Raw genomic sequence first — 16,693 nt, 5'->3', positions numbered from 1 at the left:
ACAATTCTTGAAGGTCTATGGTTTCATAGTAAAAACCTCTCTTTCATAGATTTCTTTTCTTTTCTCTTTCTATCAGTTTTTAATTTCCTAAGGGTTAAGTTTTGAACCATTTTTAATTGATTTTCTTTTTGAATCTTATTTGTTTTTATGTGGATTAAGTTATTGAATTATGTTTATGCTTCCCTGTTGACACTTATTAGGGAAATTAATTCGTAATCTTAATCTTGCAATTAATTTGGGAATTGGGGTCTAAATTGTTTCAATTCAATAACCCTGTGATTCTTGAGACTAGGGATAATGTTATATTGTATGCATCTGTGTGAATTTCCTACACCTAATAATTTTTACTAATTAATTTTGCTCAAGGGATTAAAGTTAATAACTAGGAATAGAGGGTTTAACGGTTAAGAAATTTGGGTTAAAAAACTAAAATAGAGAAATTGGATGTTGGCCTATATTTGGTAAAATTAGCTTAAGTTAACTAAAAGTTTATAAGTTATAAATTAAAAGTTGAAAAGTTAAAAGCTAATTGATTTACGTTATGTTCAAAAAGATATTTTAATTAATTTTTAAATTTTTTTATTAGTTAAAAAATTTGATTAACCTACGGTTTAGTAAATAATTTTTTTTATTAATTTATAGTGTTTTAAAAAATATTATTTCATCGTTTTCTAAAATCCTACTTGAAGTAATATTTTTAAAACGTTAACTTCTAATTTTATATATTATCTTTTATTTGTTTTCTCAATATATTTATCTAATTTTCTAGTTATTATTTTTAAATAAATTATAATTTTTTCTTATTTTACACTTTTCAATTACTTCAACAGTTAATTTTATTAAATATTTATAATTTAATAAGCTAATTTTTTAGTTAGTTTTATCGAATATAATTTTAATTTAAAGTGTTTGATAAAAATAGTTGATAAATTAACTAATAAATATTAAATGACATAAAAAGACATATCTAATATTTTTAACATTTAAATTTTATTTCTAATAATTTATCATCTTAAAAGGATTAACTTTTTAAATTTTGTATTATAAAAAAATTGTAAATTAATTTTTTCATTTTTTGAAAAAATAAAGCAAACTTTATGAACTATATTGTTTAAAATCATTTTTTACATTTAAATACTTTATTAATAATATTATTTTAAAACAAAAAATAAAAAAAATATTTTTTCTTTATAATTTTTCTTAAACATTCATTTTTTTATTTGTCCAAGAAAAACTTAATTGAATATGTAGGTCTCTCACTTGCATGACTATAAAACATAATATAAATCATATCTTATTTAATAAGATAAAAAATAATTTCAATTGAATAGAAGGACAAAATAAAATTTCAAATAAAATAATAAAGATACAATTAAAAAGAAGAAAAACTAATAATTTATAAGTTAATTTATTTTTCATAAATTATTTCAAGTTATAAAAAATAAACTACTAAAATAAATTTATATATCAAGCAAACTTATTTTGATAAAGAAAAATAGATGTAGGGTACCGGGCATTTATAGCATTACAATCTCTTCATGGGACAAAAGGCTTTTATGTGTTCATCCCGCCTTCATTGTTTTCATCATAGCAAAACTGCTAGGAAATTAACAAATGTTCCCTGTCTAATTTCTTCTTTTCAAGTGCAGGATTAGATTATATACATGATCAATCATTTCACTAAGATTCGATTTTCCTGTCGTGCCAAGTACTTCGATCATGTCGACCTGTAAAAAGTAATAAGTTAAATTATTATGTGTGAATTAATATTCATAATCGATCTCATCGTTTTTTTGAAACAAATTATATAATTTTAAATTCATGTAGTTCCACCACCAATATTGCTGGGACTAAGTTGTTCAGTATTAAACTATTTATTATAAAGAATCATTTACAAATTTAATCAAGTTATATAATAGTATATTTAAATTTGGTAAAAAAAAATAAAAGTATATTTAAACACTACAATAAAAATATCATTTATTAATAAAAAATGTTAAGCATTATAATTACTTAATATTACTTTTGTCTAGTGAAGATTAAAGTATATATTAATATAGATATTATGAGTCTATTTTTAGCAATATGATAACAAATATTTATAATATATGAAATTCTATACCAGCACACAATTGTTTTTTAGTATATAATGTAGATCATACTATTATGTATAAAGACCTAGAATGCCTATATTAATTGTTTGTTTTTCGTTAAAAAAAAAAAAAAATACCAATGATATACTTCACAATATCAGGAGATCTCTAAGTCTCTTAAAACTGGATCAATAAAAGCATACCAGTTCAATACTTAATGGTCAAATTGTGATTGAATTATAGTTGTACTAGCGATAATTTTGTATTAAATAATATTATAAAATAACATAATATTCATAATATTAAAAATCAAACTATACATAATTATATGTAAATGCCATTACTCTTAACCTTAACTCATAATATATATACTAATATTTAAAATTAATTATTAAAAGTTATTGATATAAGTGATTTGTTCATCATAAAAAAAATACTTGAATAATTTAATATAAGTATGAGATTGACTTGAATGTTGAATTCTAATTAAAAATATCATTTTATCTCAAGATAGATTGAGACAATAAAAAAAGATTATTAGTTAGATGATAAATAGTAACTTCAAACATCTCCTAGATATTGATATTTTTGTTAGATCACGGTGCATATTTATTAAACTCATTGTTTAACAATAATTTCCATGCTATTCCATATGTGCACATAACGGTGCTACATTCCCACAAGACAGAATTGTGAATGCAATCATCACAAAGGATGTTCAAATTAATAATAAAGAAAGAGTGGCTCCTACATATGCTAAACAGACAAATTGTTGTCTTCCAAATTGTGCTTATAATAATAGAACAATGACTTCCCACCTAGTTTGTTAGCGACCAATATATATCCTACATCGATGGTAACTGCAGGTAGAAGTTTTGGTATATCCTACAGCTACACTACTACAGAATGACAATTGACAAGTAACCTAATAAGTACTTGAATAAATAAATCATCATGTGTACTGGTTCTGTCTTCCTTTTTTTCAATAAAATTTTGTTTATAAAAACAAGTTGAATAAAACAAATCAGTCAGTGAAGTACCAACGAAGGCAATAGGTCCAAAGAAAACACCAATCTACGTAGAAGTTGGACCTTAATATATTGGACGTGAATACATATACTTGATCAGCTTGCTCTTCTTCTTTATCCAAGGTCTCTTTACTGTTCTATTGGATATATATGAATCAATATTATTGCCTCGTCCTGAAACAATTCGGTCAAAAGATACTGGATGTATCAATCTCAAGTCATAAAAAAATCTGCAGATAAATTCACCCAAAATGAAGTCCAATTATAAGAATGTTTGATACAAAGAAAAAAAGATAAGAATGTTTTTCCCTTTTTGCTAAATTGTGGCAAAATAGATAATTTACCTGCATATAGGGTTTTGGCAATGAAATGGAACTTATGACTGATGATTGAATCTAACCGGGCCGTTAGATTTCAACTGACCTAATTCAACCTTAAACCATTTTCTTAGCCCTTCTCCGTTCAGACATGCAAATTAATTTTGGTTTCATCAAAACCATGTCGAATCCGAAAGAGCTAGCCACAAAACCACAATCTAATTTCACCAAAACCTCTCTTTTCTCTTTCTTACTTGGCAAATGTGATTTGTTTGCAACCTTGCATGAGCATTCAACATTTGTCATTTCCGAAGAGAAAACCAATAGCAGAGGAGAAATGGTTCCTTGTGCAGTACGATGTCGAAGAAGCAAAACAACTTCATATGAGATTTGTTGGTTAATCTCGTAAGATCTTGTGGGATAGACCTGGTCCAAATTGGACCCTGACAAATTAGGGTCCCTTCAATTATGTCCTCCATAAGCTCTACAAAAAATATTGGAAGCGACATTTGAAGAGTTTCAACACAAAGCACTTGAATGTTGTGGTCCACGACTTGGCGGAATCAACTCCATAACCAGATTTTGATGCCACAAGCCATTTTAGAGTCGTGATAACCAAAGGCAGATCTTTGGGATTCTAGAGTAGATTGTGCTATAAGACAAGAAAATGTCGTTTGATTCTGGCAGAAATTATCATTCATTATGCCATTTATCACCTTGCTATGGGGTGTTAGGATTAGTAGTTATATGATAGTAGTAATGGACTATTTTAATTATATTAATTATCTAAAATTTGTTAGTTAGTTAAGTTGACCAGCAATGCTTATTAAAATTAAGAAAAATATTTAATTTAATTGATTGAAAGATAAATATGTCCTAAATTTATAGGATAACTAGAAGAATAATCAATTAGCATATTAGTGCTATGCTTATTGAAGGAACTATAACTCTTCTTTATATCTAGGGTTGGAAATATGTTAGGTTAAGTTTTACTAGGTTTGAGTACAATATTGGTTAAAAATATATAACATAAATTAACAAGTTTTTTTGTTATGTATTTTTTTTTAAATGTTTGATCTAACCTATAAGGATTTATTTTGTAATAATTTAACATTGAAATAAATATAAAAATAAGTATACTAGCCGTTTAATGAGAATAAGTCTAATTTATTTATATGATATATACAAATTTTATTATTGAACCTAACATTCATCATATCTCACATAAAAACATATTTTACAATAAGACTTTTAAATAACATATAAATTTATCATTCAATACTCTTAAATGACTCTTTATATATGTAAACATGCTTAACATATTTAAAAAGATGAATTAATATAACATTTTAATACATTATAATAAATTTAATATGACAATAAAATCAAATGATCTATTTAGTTCTTGTTTTTATTTTTATTTTTTTATATTTTGATTCTTTATCTTTTAAAATAATTATTTTAATTTTTTATCTTAACTAAAAGGTTCAGTAATCCTGTCCTTAAAGGTAAATTTAATGTTGTTGATAATATGCGGTTATTCACAGTTAAAATCCGCCACAAAACAGAATGTTTTCTCTCTAATCATCTCCATTTAAATGCAAGAACCACAAATCACAACCCCCAAATCGGTGTTGCCGAAGATTGCAAAGGAACTGGAGAAAGATTCAAGTGAATTGCATAATGATTTACTAACTTGAGTGATTGAGAACCATGAACTGAGATGAAGCGGTATGAAACGAGCAAAAGAAAACTATCCAACCCAAAAGAGAAAGTTTTGTTAATTAAGAAGGAAAGTTAAAACTAAAGAGTCACGGGAGATAAAAAGAAGGTGGAGGAGGGAGAAAGAGAGGGGGAGAAAAACAGTGAGCTCCTGGAGCCTTCCATCACACTCCGTGCTTCCAGCTTGAGATCTGGAGGAGAGACAAAGCCATTTTTCATATTCGTTTAAAAACATTGTCAAACACAGTTTTAGATCTTGCAAATTGCAACTTTTATTTTCAAATATGGAGGATTCCTGTTAGAAGAATCACGGACAGGTGGCAGAAACATAAGCTTGATGAACCACCCTTATGTGCTTCGCCCGCGATAGTGGAAGGAACAACATATGAAACCATACACCATTAATTCCTAAAATGTGAATTGTTCTGAATTCTAACCAATTAATTTTACTAGCATTCAAGCAAGAAAGCCAAAGAGAATTGAAGCCTAAGTTGATGACTGGATTGTGACGCATATGATTGCTTACCAATCACCAAATCTACAGATTCAGAAGTCAGGATAGTAATTGCAAAATGAATTCGTGTTGCGGCCTCAATAGCACTGCAGTTAGAGGGCATTACCAGATCCACTGAAGTATTGCGACAAGTGGCAAAGAACCCAATGTCCATCAATGTCTTGTGATTCCCTTTTGTTAAATGAAAATACGGTTACTAATATAATCTTTGACACGTTATTAGTTATTAATTAAAAGTTAAAAATTATAATTAAAATTTATTAAATAAAAAGTACATCATGCAAAAAAAAAAATTAACCAATAAAAATATTATTATTTATAGTCGTAGAAATTAAACTAAAAAATTTATAATAATTCAAACAAATTTATCTACCAATTACATAGTCATTCTTAGTTAAAAGATATATATTATGTTTAAGAAATAATGTAAAAAAAAAAAACTGAACCGGACTTACTAATCAAACTGAAAAATGGGTCAACTAATCATGTGTCTAATTCTAATACATAACAAAATTGATTCGGAGAAAACATACTTAAAGAACCGAAAAACCAATGAAAAAAATTACAAAAAGTTGGTTCACAAGGAGAGTTAATGAAATTATTTAATATAAGGTGCTGAACTGCTGCTGGGTGTAATTTATAATTTCTTTTTTGTTTATTGTATTGCATGATGAAGTGCAGTTTTTAAGAACATCTGTGATGTGATGGAGAATCTATTCATAGGTTCTTTTTTTTTTTTTAGTGACTTATACGCCGTCATATAAAATTTAAAAATTCTCACAAATTTTTCATTTCAATAGTAAAATTCTCAAATACATAAAATATGTTTCCAATCCTTCCCACATCTTTATAATTTTCAGTTGATTGATAAATAAAATAATTTTTTAATGTTAAAAACTCAATTCATATAAGAATTTATTTTATAAGAACTAATTACTCCACACTTGGCAGTCACCCGAACAAGTTCCAAACAGTAGAAACTCATTAAAACAAGTTCTTATTTATAAGAACCCTATAAGAATCACAGTTAAAGATGACCTAAGACACTTGTTGTCACTTGATATAAGTTTTTTGGACGTTTCCCCCTTTAAATTATAAAGAAGTTGAACCTGAAAAATCAGACTATGGTTTCCATTTTTATTACAAAATTGTTTTTTGGTATGATTTCTTACTATCTCTCTCATGCACACACAAATATCATTCAATACATTTCTTATTTAATCATATGTTTGAAAATCTGTAACAACCTAGTCATGTGAGTAAAAATATGAATGAGTTTTGGAAGCAATTTTTTGTTTTTTGCATACTCGGCAATTTAATGAGGATCAAATCTATGTCTTCAAGCAAATTATCATCCAATTCTCTCACTACTAGATCAACTCTATTGAATTTTTTAAGAAACAATTTTAAATTATATAGTTATACATAAATAAACAAAATACAAAAAAAACAAAAATCAAATCATGTGAAGATTTTCAAAAAAATACATGACTTTTAGAAAAAATCACAAAACTTGCATGTATGAGAGAAAGAGACGAGGGTTAATTAATTTAACTTCTTCAAAATTTTCTTTTTATTTTTTCTGTATGTATGCATATATTATTTGAAAATTTAATTGAAATACACTGATAATATAAGGATTTTTTATACTGTTGTTTAATCATAAAACATCATATAGTGAAAATTTGTTAAATTTTATACAATAATTATTTTAAAAAATTATCTTAAAAAATTACTTTAAAAAAATACATTTTTGGTACATATAAAATTTATACTAACAGTATATAAAAATTAAGCTAAATATAAAAAGTATATTTAAAAAAATTATGTTGTATATAATACCAATATGACCAACGAATATTCCATGCTTAATCGGCATCACTAACTTTTAATCAAGTTAAACGAAGAAAGTAGGAACTAAAAGATAAACATGAGCAACTTAGCATTTTAATTATAATGATATTGGAAGTTTAGGAAAGAAAACCTAAAATATCCAAATTTAGAAATATGAATATCAACTTATACCAAAATAAGCAACTAACAGTTTCAGACCAACAAATTTTAAAATCATCATCTCCATATGCCACATAATTAATAATTAAGTCTCAAATTGAAATAATATTATATTTTCACAGTGAAACGATACCAACCTGCAATTTATTTATGCAATAAACGGTCTATATATTCCACTTTCAAATCATAATATAAAAAAATCAATATAACGAATGTCTGCTTAATTAATTATACGTACTAATTAAACTATGCCACCACCAATTAGGGCTTTTTTATTTTCTGGAACTAGAATTTGTGATCTTTTAAGCACGGGATGTGCATGTACACACACCTCAACCCCTTTTTCTCCAACAAAAGAATGCAAACAGAACTTGAATAACATAAAATTTCACATGCAGAGATGAAGAGGGCAAAATGGTTTCTTGATAAAGAAGGTCCACCTTCCTCTTTTACCAATATTGGAACTTGGTCTGCATCTAAGAGTTAAGTTTTTATTCTGAAATGACCTCTTAGGCACTCAAACGCTTATACTCCATAGGCGTGTCTAGCCTTGAGAATTTGTGGTGGAGTTCCTTTAATTATGCCCTCTTCATCAGGAATCTTCCAACAAAATTAAAAGAAAGACTATGGCTAAGGGAAAATGGAGAATCACGCACGCACAAACAGAAATTTGCATAGTGTGTGCAAACAATTAAGGAAGGTTCTCTACGCAAGGCATACAACAGAAATTTCTGCACGTCCATGGTACTAGTAGTATACTAAAGAGAATGCTAAAATGTGGGTGTTCAAGAAACGAAGCATTTCCTAGAATTTTTGCCTTTTATGCTTTTAGTTTAATAATAAAACGGCAGAAGCTTGACAACTTGCAAAGGGGAGGGAGGACCCACACACACAGGATTACACATGATGCTTTTTTTGACCTGATCGAGCTGATGGGAGAGAAAAAACTGGGAAATTTTATATTTTTAAATATTTTTTACAAATTTTTTCAGAACTAGGATGGGATAGAAATAAATAAAAAAAGTACACAATAAGAGTTGCTAATAGAATAAAAAAAATTCTTTATTGGATGAGAAATATCCATGCATCCGGTGTACAGCCAATCAATTAAGAACCGATTCCAAGGGCCCCATTCTGTGTTTATGACCAGCGGAGAGAGAAAGAGAGTGGAAAAGTGGAAAGGATAACTCGTCACATATCATGACTAATGTGATTTCAGCACAAACATCCCAGACCCAAAGGCAATTGTTGAGATGAGCCGAATTAAGAGACAATATATTAGTAGTAGTGGGAGGACCTGCACGGATGCACTTGATTTATTTCTAGCCTTTTTTCATTTTTTGTTTTTCCTATAGAACTTGTATTTTCTCTAGCTAAATCTAAATTATGTATTGCAACATATTTTAAAGGAGGGGCAAAACACACTCGATCTACCTTCAAAGAAACTTTTAAGACATTATAAATATGGAGCCCACACTCCCTTCTTCCTCAGTAAGATCATCAACTTGTATTCCTCACTTCCTTAGCTCCTCCTCTTCCTTGTTCCTCCTCTTACAATGGCAAAAATGCCTTTAGAGCCTCTAATAGTGGGGAGAGTCATAGGAGAAGTTCTTGATTCTTTCACCACAAGCACAAAAATGACTGTGAGTTACAACAAGAAGCAAGTTTACAATGGCCATGAGCTCTTCCCTTCCACTGTCAACACCAAGCCCAAGGTTGAGATTGAGGGTGGTGATATGAGGTCCTTCTTTACACTGGTATATATATTTCTTTTATCTCTTCTCTTCTTATTCCTTTTCTTCTTTAAAGAACAAGATTTTTTTGGGGAAAAAAAAAGAGAAAAAACTTAAGCTGTTGCCAGTGTGTTTCTTTGTTATTTTCTGTAATCATGGTCACACGGTATGTCTCTTTTATTGGAGTTTTCTTTACAAATACTGAATCATTAAGCAAATGTCCCCCTTTTTCGGTGCAGATCATGACTGACCCTGATGTTCCTGGCCCTAGTGACCCTTATCTGAGAGAGCACTTGCACTGGTACTTAATATAAAAATTAACTAACTTAAGTAGTCATTTATTACATAAATAACACACCACACCCACCCCACATATATTGTTATACCGGTTTCTCTTAATAACTTAACCTCTTTAAAAGTTATGTACTGGTTATCCATCTGATATTCACGTTAGATGTCTGTGTATTTTATTATCAAGTTTGAAGTTTTGCAAGATATATGCATTCCTTTCATCACATCAAACTATGGACAGCCAGGAAGGTAATAACAAATACTTACATCACATGAAGAAGGTACACACATGCCTTTGTATTCTGCAAAAGTAGCTTGTTCCACCATAATCCCATCCACCCTAAAATCAAAACAATCTAAAAGGGTGAATAAATCTCGAAGTCTCAAACAAACATTACAGAACTACATATAAGGCAAACAACCAGTAACCATTCATTCATTCATAGGTATCTAACAGTCAATAATTTTGTTGCAAACATTCTTTTTGCTGCAGGATAGTGACAGATATTCCAGGCACAACAGATGCCACATTTGGTAGGTTCATATGAAAAATGTGTATATATGGGAACTTACTTTGATGATCATGAGAGAGATCACTGACAAAAAATGATATTCCTAATAATATGTAGGGAAAGAGTTGGTGAGCTATGAGGTCCCAAAGCCTAATATTGGAATCCATAGGTTTGTGTTTGTCCTGTTCAAGCAAAAGCGTAGACAGTGTGTTACTCCACCCACTTCAAGGGACCACTTCAACACACGCAAATTCGCAGCAGAGAACGACCTTGGCCTCCCTGTGGCTGCTGTCTACTTCAATGCACAGAGGGAAACGGCTGCAAGAAGACGCTAGCTATAGCTAAGTAGCTGCTGGTTTTGCCACTGCAACAACCAAAGTAGTATTGTATTGAATAAAGCGATAAAAAGGTACAAGTACAAGGAGTTTCAGTAGTGGAAGTTGATCTTCACATGTGGCTTCAAATAACTTGCAGAAAGAAGGAAGATAATCATTTTCTAGTTTGACTAGTGTGTATGCTATGTTTTACTTTCCATCAGATGTTGTGTACGTTCTGTAGTATAAGTGTACTACGTGTATTATTATTACCTCGTGGGTACTACTATGAGGTGATCTTATATATATATATATAAAGAAATAAGAGGTTTGGTAGGCCATGTCGTTTCTTTTCCTTTAATAGTTTAGGGTTTGGCTTCGTTTCTTCTTTCCTTGCGGTTTCGATCACTCAGTACCTTCTCTCTATTGGTTTTTTTCGATCTCTTCACAACTAAATTACGTTTTTGACAGAAAAAATGGTATTATTAATTAATTACTATATGAGACTTTATGATCAGTGACTTGTACACACTTTCGATCTTGTCATGTTGATTATTTTTCCTCAAGATGCGAAACATTTCACTTTCAGTAATACGAGGCTTGCTCGTCTATATAATATTTATGACATCTGCTTTTTGCTAACTTGATGGATTGACCCTTCAGGAAACAGTGATTTCTACACCAAATTTCCAGCATATATTCACACTGCTAAAATAACATGTGATTAGTGTGTATGGAAACTGTTAATATGCACTCCTTTAAATGCAGGTGTAATCGTTCCAATGCCCTAAACATAGAAGCTATGAAATAAAATGGCGTTATGTTGAAATCAACACATTTCCAGACACAAGCACATTTGACAATGGGTTTATCTCCGTTTAGTATAATAAAAATAAAAATAAGAAAATGATAAGGGTGTTGGTTAAGAAATAAAGAGTAGACATTTTTTTAGGATTTTACTAATCAATTCACTTAAAAAAATATAATAAAATAATTTTGTTCATTGATATAAAAAAAAACTTTATACTCTTTAACCAGTATCCTATAGTTTTTTTTTTTTAATTAGAAAGTACAATAATGTACTCTCCCATCATGCAACTTCAATACAATTTTTAGTAAAAACTTTATATATATATATATATATATATATATATATATATATATATATATATATATATATATATATTAATTTCTTTATCTGTCCTTAGGATTAAAAACACTACTTAGCAAGCAAGACTTAATTTAAAAAGAAATCAGTCATTTTTATTATATGTTTGAAGAATAGTTATCGTGCAATCACCCTCTTTTGCAGATAGTTCAGTCCTTTGCAAAGAATCATCCATATTGACAGAAAGCTACAGTTAATAAAATTAAAGCTTTATGTTCTTTAACAGAGATAAGCTATTCAAAGTAAAATAATAAGAAGGTGATTAAGGAAGCTAAGGAGGGTTTCAGAGTAGTTATTCAAAATTATGACATTCAAAATATCTCCAACTTGGGACAACTCAATATTCAACAAATTTATTTATTCCTACAAAATTATCCCCTAATTCGCCTCTTCCGTCTCGTACGCGTAAATCAGGTACAAATGATTTTTTTTTAATATCTAAAAAGTGTTTGGTTTGGTTGTTTTCTATTTTCATTTTAATTAAAAATAGAAAACGATGATAAAAATGTGTTTGGTTGAATTTCTGAAAATATTTTCAGTGAAAATAAAAACAGGAAATAATCAGAAAATTAAAACAACAAATTCTCGTTTTTAGTATTTTCAGTTGAGAACAGAAATCTCACTTCGGGTAAAATGAAATTGCGGTGACAATGAATATAATTTTAAACAAATCTAAAAATATAAAAAGACATAAGTCAATATATCATAAATTTTCAATATTTTGATTTCATGAAAACAGAAAATAAGAAGTTAAACCAAACATGTTTTTAGAATTCTAATCTTTTGAAAATGAAAATAATTTTCAGAAAATGAAAATAAAAAATGAAAATACAAACCAAACACCCCCTAAGATATTCACAAATATTCATGGATATTTTTTGAAAAATAAATAAAAAATATATACGAAATATTTAAAATACAATTTAACTAATCAAAATAAAACATTTTTAATGTAATTTTTTATTTATTCGAACCATTTTTAACAAAATAGTTTAAACTTCAAAATTAAAATTATTCAAATATTTTACACAATTATTCTACATAATTATTCAATTTAACTAGAAACATAGTTTAAATTTAAAATACTTCAATCTCATAAGTGAAAACAAAAGTTAATAAACTAATATATAACTTTTTCTCGTAAGTCTAAACAAAAGTTATTAAAGTATAATACCTCAATATCACAAATCCAAATAAGCTTTGGACTTTTAAGGTTGATTGGTAGCCCCACAATTATTATTATTATTAAGACAAATCATAATACATTTTATTTATGCAAACAAAATATTAAGTTTAATAACAGCTTATTGCTTTTAGACAAAAGCATCTAACTGATTTTGTTTGTGTCAACAGATGATATATGTTAGACTCTGATGTGCATTTATGGATAGTTAAGGCTTTGATATTTTGATCCATCTTGCAACGAAAACTATAAAAAGAAACGAGTCAACGAAAAGGCTGTATATTTCATTAAAAGGCATGTCAAAATAAGTTGCAGAATACTTAACTGTGCAAAAGCATTAAAATTAAATTCTTTAATTTTCTTGATTGTTTGCTCTTTTTTCAGTGTATTAATGTTACATTGTCCGTGTACAATGTAATCCCGAATTCAGTAAAACTTTCTAGTGAAACTTACAAAAAGAAATTATGAATATTTATCACTTATTTTTTTCATGAAATAAAATTTAGTTTCTCTTGTGATTACTTTGAATTAATTTATTAACCAGATACTTGGAAAACAAGTGCTACACAACGTGCATTTTAATATTTTTCAAAAAATAAAAATAAAATGTTTTTCTCTTTTAGTTATGGTAAATAACTAAATCATAAAGTCATGAAAATCATGGTGTTACATGGGGAGCAACAAAAAAAATCACTGAAGTTGATTGTGTGCACTATCCATTATCAGTAGAAAGTTCCATATTAGAGAGTTTGGGTGTTCTCCTTTTCCTCAGGTGTAATACCATTGATGGATCCCTCTTTCTCATATGCCCAAAACAAAAATATTTATTAATTATAATTATATATAAACTCATACATTATATTGGCCAACATATGATGTTGGCATTACAGTTTGTGGTAAGACTAGGACAAATCATATTCTTTCCCTCGTCATCTAAACAGAGTCTTATTTCAGAAAGATTTTAATACAAATTTCTATTTGAACTATATTTATAACAAGTAAGTTGAGGGGATGTGCCAATAACTCCATATATTGCTTGGATAATCGAGCTTTTTATCGTATGTGCGGTTCAATGATGCGGGACAATTTGTTTTCCAGCGAAAATAATTATATTGGGTGAACTTGTTCATTGCATACATCCCATGTTTGTCCCACTTTGTCCTCCAAAATCTCATCGTTATGTGAGTTTAAATTTGGCCAATTTGTCTCAAGTGCCGACTTTAAGACAGGAGTGATCTGAAAATAAAAAGATTAATTAGTTTTTATCCAAATAAATATATTATATAAGATATTGATTGTGTTTGTTAAACACCGGTTAAAATACTAAATGCTAGTTTATAAGATAAATTCACAATTCTTTTATCGAATGTGTCTTTTTGGAAGTTGCTGGCCTAGGACCAGTGTGCTTTTGTGGCCATAGTCCATGGATAGTGAACGTGTTTGGTTGTTTGGCACATGGTCACCTTCAGCTTTTACTTCCACGGTAGGTTGTTGGCGATGTTCCAGATAACATAACAAAATCATAAGAAACGAACTAATACGTACATTTGGAGTTAGAACTAGAGAGAAAACATATATCATAAATATATTATGACTAAGAAAAATAGAGAAAAAAAATATGTGGATAAAGAAAATTTCTATAATTTTTTTGGACTTAATGATCTCCTATTTATAATACACAATGAGTGACTATCAACTCATTTATGAAATGGTCATAATTTACAAAATCATAAGAAACGAACTAATACGTACATTTGGAGTTAGAACTAGAGAGAAAACATATATCATAAATATATTATGACTAAGAAAAATAGAGGAAAAAAAATATGTGAATAAAGAAAATTTCTATAATTTTTTTTGGACTTAATGATCTCCTATTTATAATACACAATGAGTGACTATCAACTCATTTATGAAATGGTCATAATTTATTAACGTGTATGCAAAGCACATGTATTTTACAATTATATGTACTTTAAAATTTGACTATGCGTTATAATTAATATAATATTTAATATTATCGACCGGTCAAATTTATTAATAATATATTGATTATACTATTTATTCAATATAAAGTATAACTAATCAAAATAATAGTATTAAACATAACATATATATCTTTATTGAGCATATGATATAATACACAATGAGTGACTATCAACTCATTTATGAAATGGTCATAATTTACAAAATCATAAGAAACGAACTAATACGTACATTTGGAGTTAGAACTAGATTATTTAACTAAATTATATGTTATACTGAATAAATAGTTAATGAAAAGTCATATGGTCATATATAGATATATGAATATAAAATATATAAATAATTATTTTATAAAATATATTTTAAAAATGAAAAACTCAAATATATATATATATATATATATATATATATATATATATATATATCAATATAATATTAATAAATTGATAGATTTACAAACACTCGCAATAATTTATCTCTTAATTTCTATATTTATTAATTTTACTACATATTATATTGAATAAATATAGTACTTAATGTTATTGGGTAGTCAATTTTGTTATAATATATTAATTTTGATATTTATTAAATAGAAAAACTCAAATAATTTGATAGATTTACAAACACACAAAATAATTTAAACTCTTAATTCTATCTTTGTTAATTTGACTACATACTATATTGAAGCAATACAATATTTAATGTTATTGGACAGTCAATTTTTCATATAATATATTAATCATGATATTTTTTAAATATAATATATTTATTGAATTTAAGAAATATATTAGATGTTTCAATTTATTAACCATATATGAAAAATGATCATATTTTAGATTTATATGTAGTTTAAAATTTGACTATATATATTGATTAATAAATATAATATTTAGTATTATTGACTAGTCATTTTTATTTATAATATATTCAATATAATATATATTTTAGTTAAATAATATTATTAAATGTAGCATATGTTTATTGATCATATGACTTTTCATTAAATTTGACAAATATAATACATGTTTCAATATATTGAATTTATTATTATTAATATTTTTATTTAAAATAATTAGTTGTTAAAACATATTTTTAAAATTTTAAATATATATTAATGTAATATTAACTAATTGATAAAAATATAATACTAAGAATCTATGTTTCATTTTTTATCCTTAATAATTTGACTATATATTATATATAATAAATATATGATTCAATCTTTTAGAGATTCAAATCTGTTGGCCCATATTTGTGTTTGACATCTCAATTAAAATGTCACGTATTATTTTAGTATAATTTCCAAATTACCCTTGACCACTCAAGGGCTTCCTCTAACCTAGAACGACAAAACATTCAGCAATCCACGGTGGAGATTCGTCAGGACGTGATGGCGCCCAGAGTAGCACATTCGATTTTAAATCCATAAACGAGCACCAAGTGATGTTATTATGGAGGGACTTTTGTCGGAATCGTCGCAGTCGCTGTCGTCGAGCCCGTTTACGATCAGTGGTAGCGAATGCGTTGTGGTTTGCGATCCCAAACAGTAACCAGAGCCAATCCAAAAGGTTCTGCCATGTCTCATTCCCACTGCATGAACTGATGCTGGAGATTGTGGACAGAGCGAACCTTCACAGCGGAAGCTCGTACCTCCACTACCGAAGGAATGGGTGGACCATGATGGTCGTGCATCCGTATCATGTTGTAGATGGAGTTCATCAGCAACTTCAAGGCTAGTTGACAGTGTCGCTGCGTACGGTGGCGGGAAACAATGGAGGCTAAGTCGCTTGAGATACATACCAAATGAAAGGGCAACAGG

General features: G+C 28.1%; 1 protein-coding gene across 1 annotated transcript; it reads left to right on the top strand.

Moving 5' to 3' along the window:
- The first annotated feature begins 9,167 nt into the window (after positions 1-9,167).
- Positions 9,168-10,878, top strand: LOC114399725 (protein TERMINAL FLOWER 1-like). The gene is made up of 4 exons (XM_028361941.1): positions 9,168-9,444; positions 9,660-9,721; positions 10,205-10,245; positions 10,341-10,878. Exons 1-4 carry the CDS (start codon positions 9,244-9,246, stop codon positions 10,556-10,558), a joined length of 522 nt encoding a protein of 173 aa, XP_028217742.1. The 5' UTR covers positions 9,168-9,243; the 3' UTR covers positions 10,559-10,878.
- The last annotated feature ends 5,815 nt before the right edge of the window (positions 10,879-16,693 follow it).

The sequence above is a fragment of the Glycine soja genome, chromosome 19 (genome assembly GCF_004193775.1).
Source record: "Glycine soja cultivar W05 chromosome 19, ASM419377v2, whole genome shotgun sequence".
Lineage (NCBI taxonomy): Eukaryota > Viridiplantae > Streptophyta > Magnoliopsida > Fabales > Fabaceae > Glycine > Glycine soja.
Note: the sequence above shows the minus strand (reverse complement) of the source record. Positions and strands in the feature narration are given on the sequence as shown.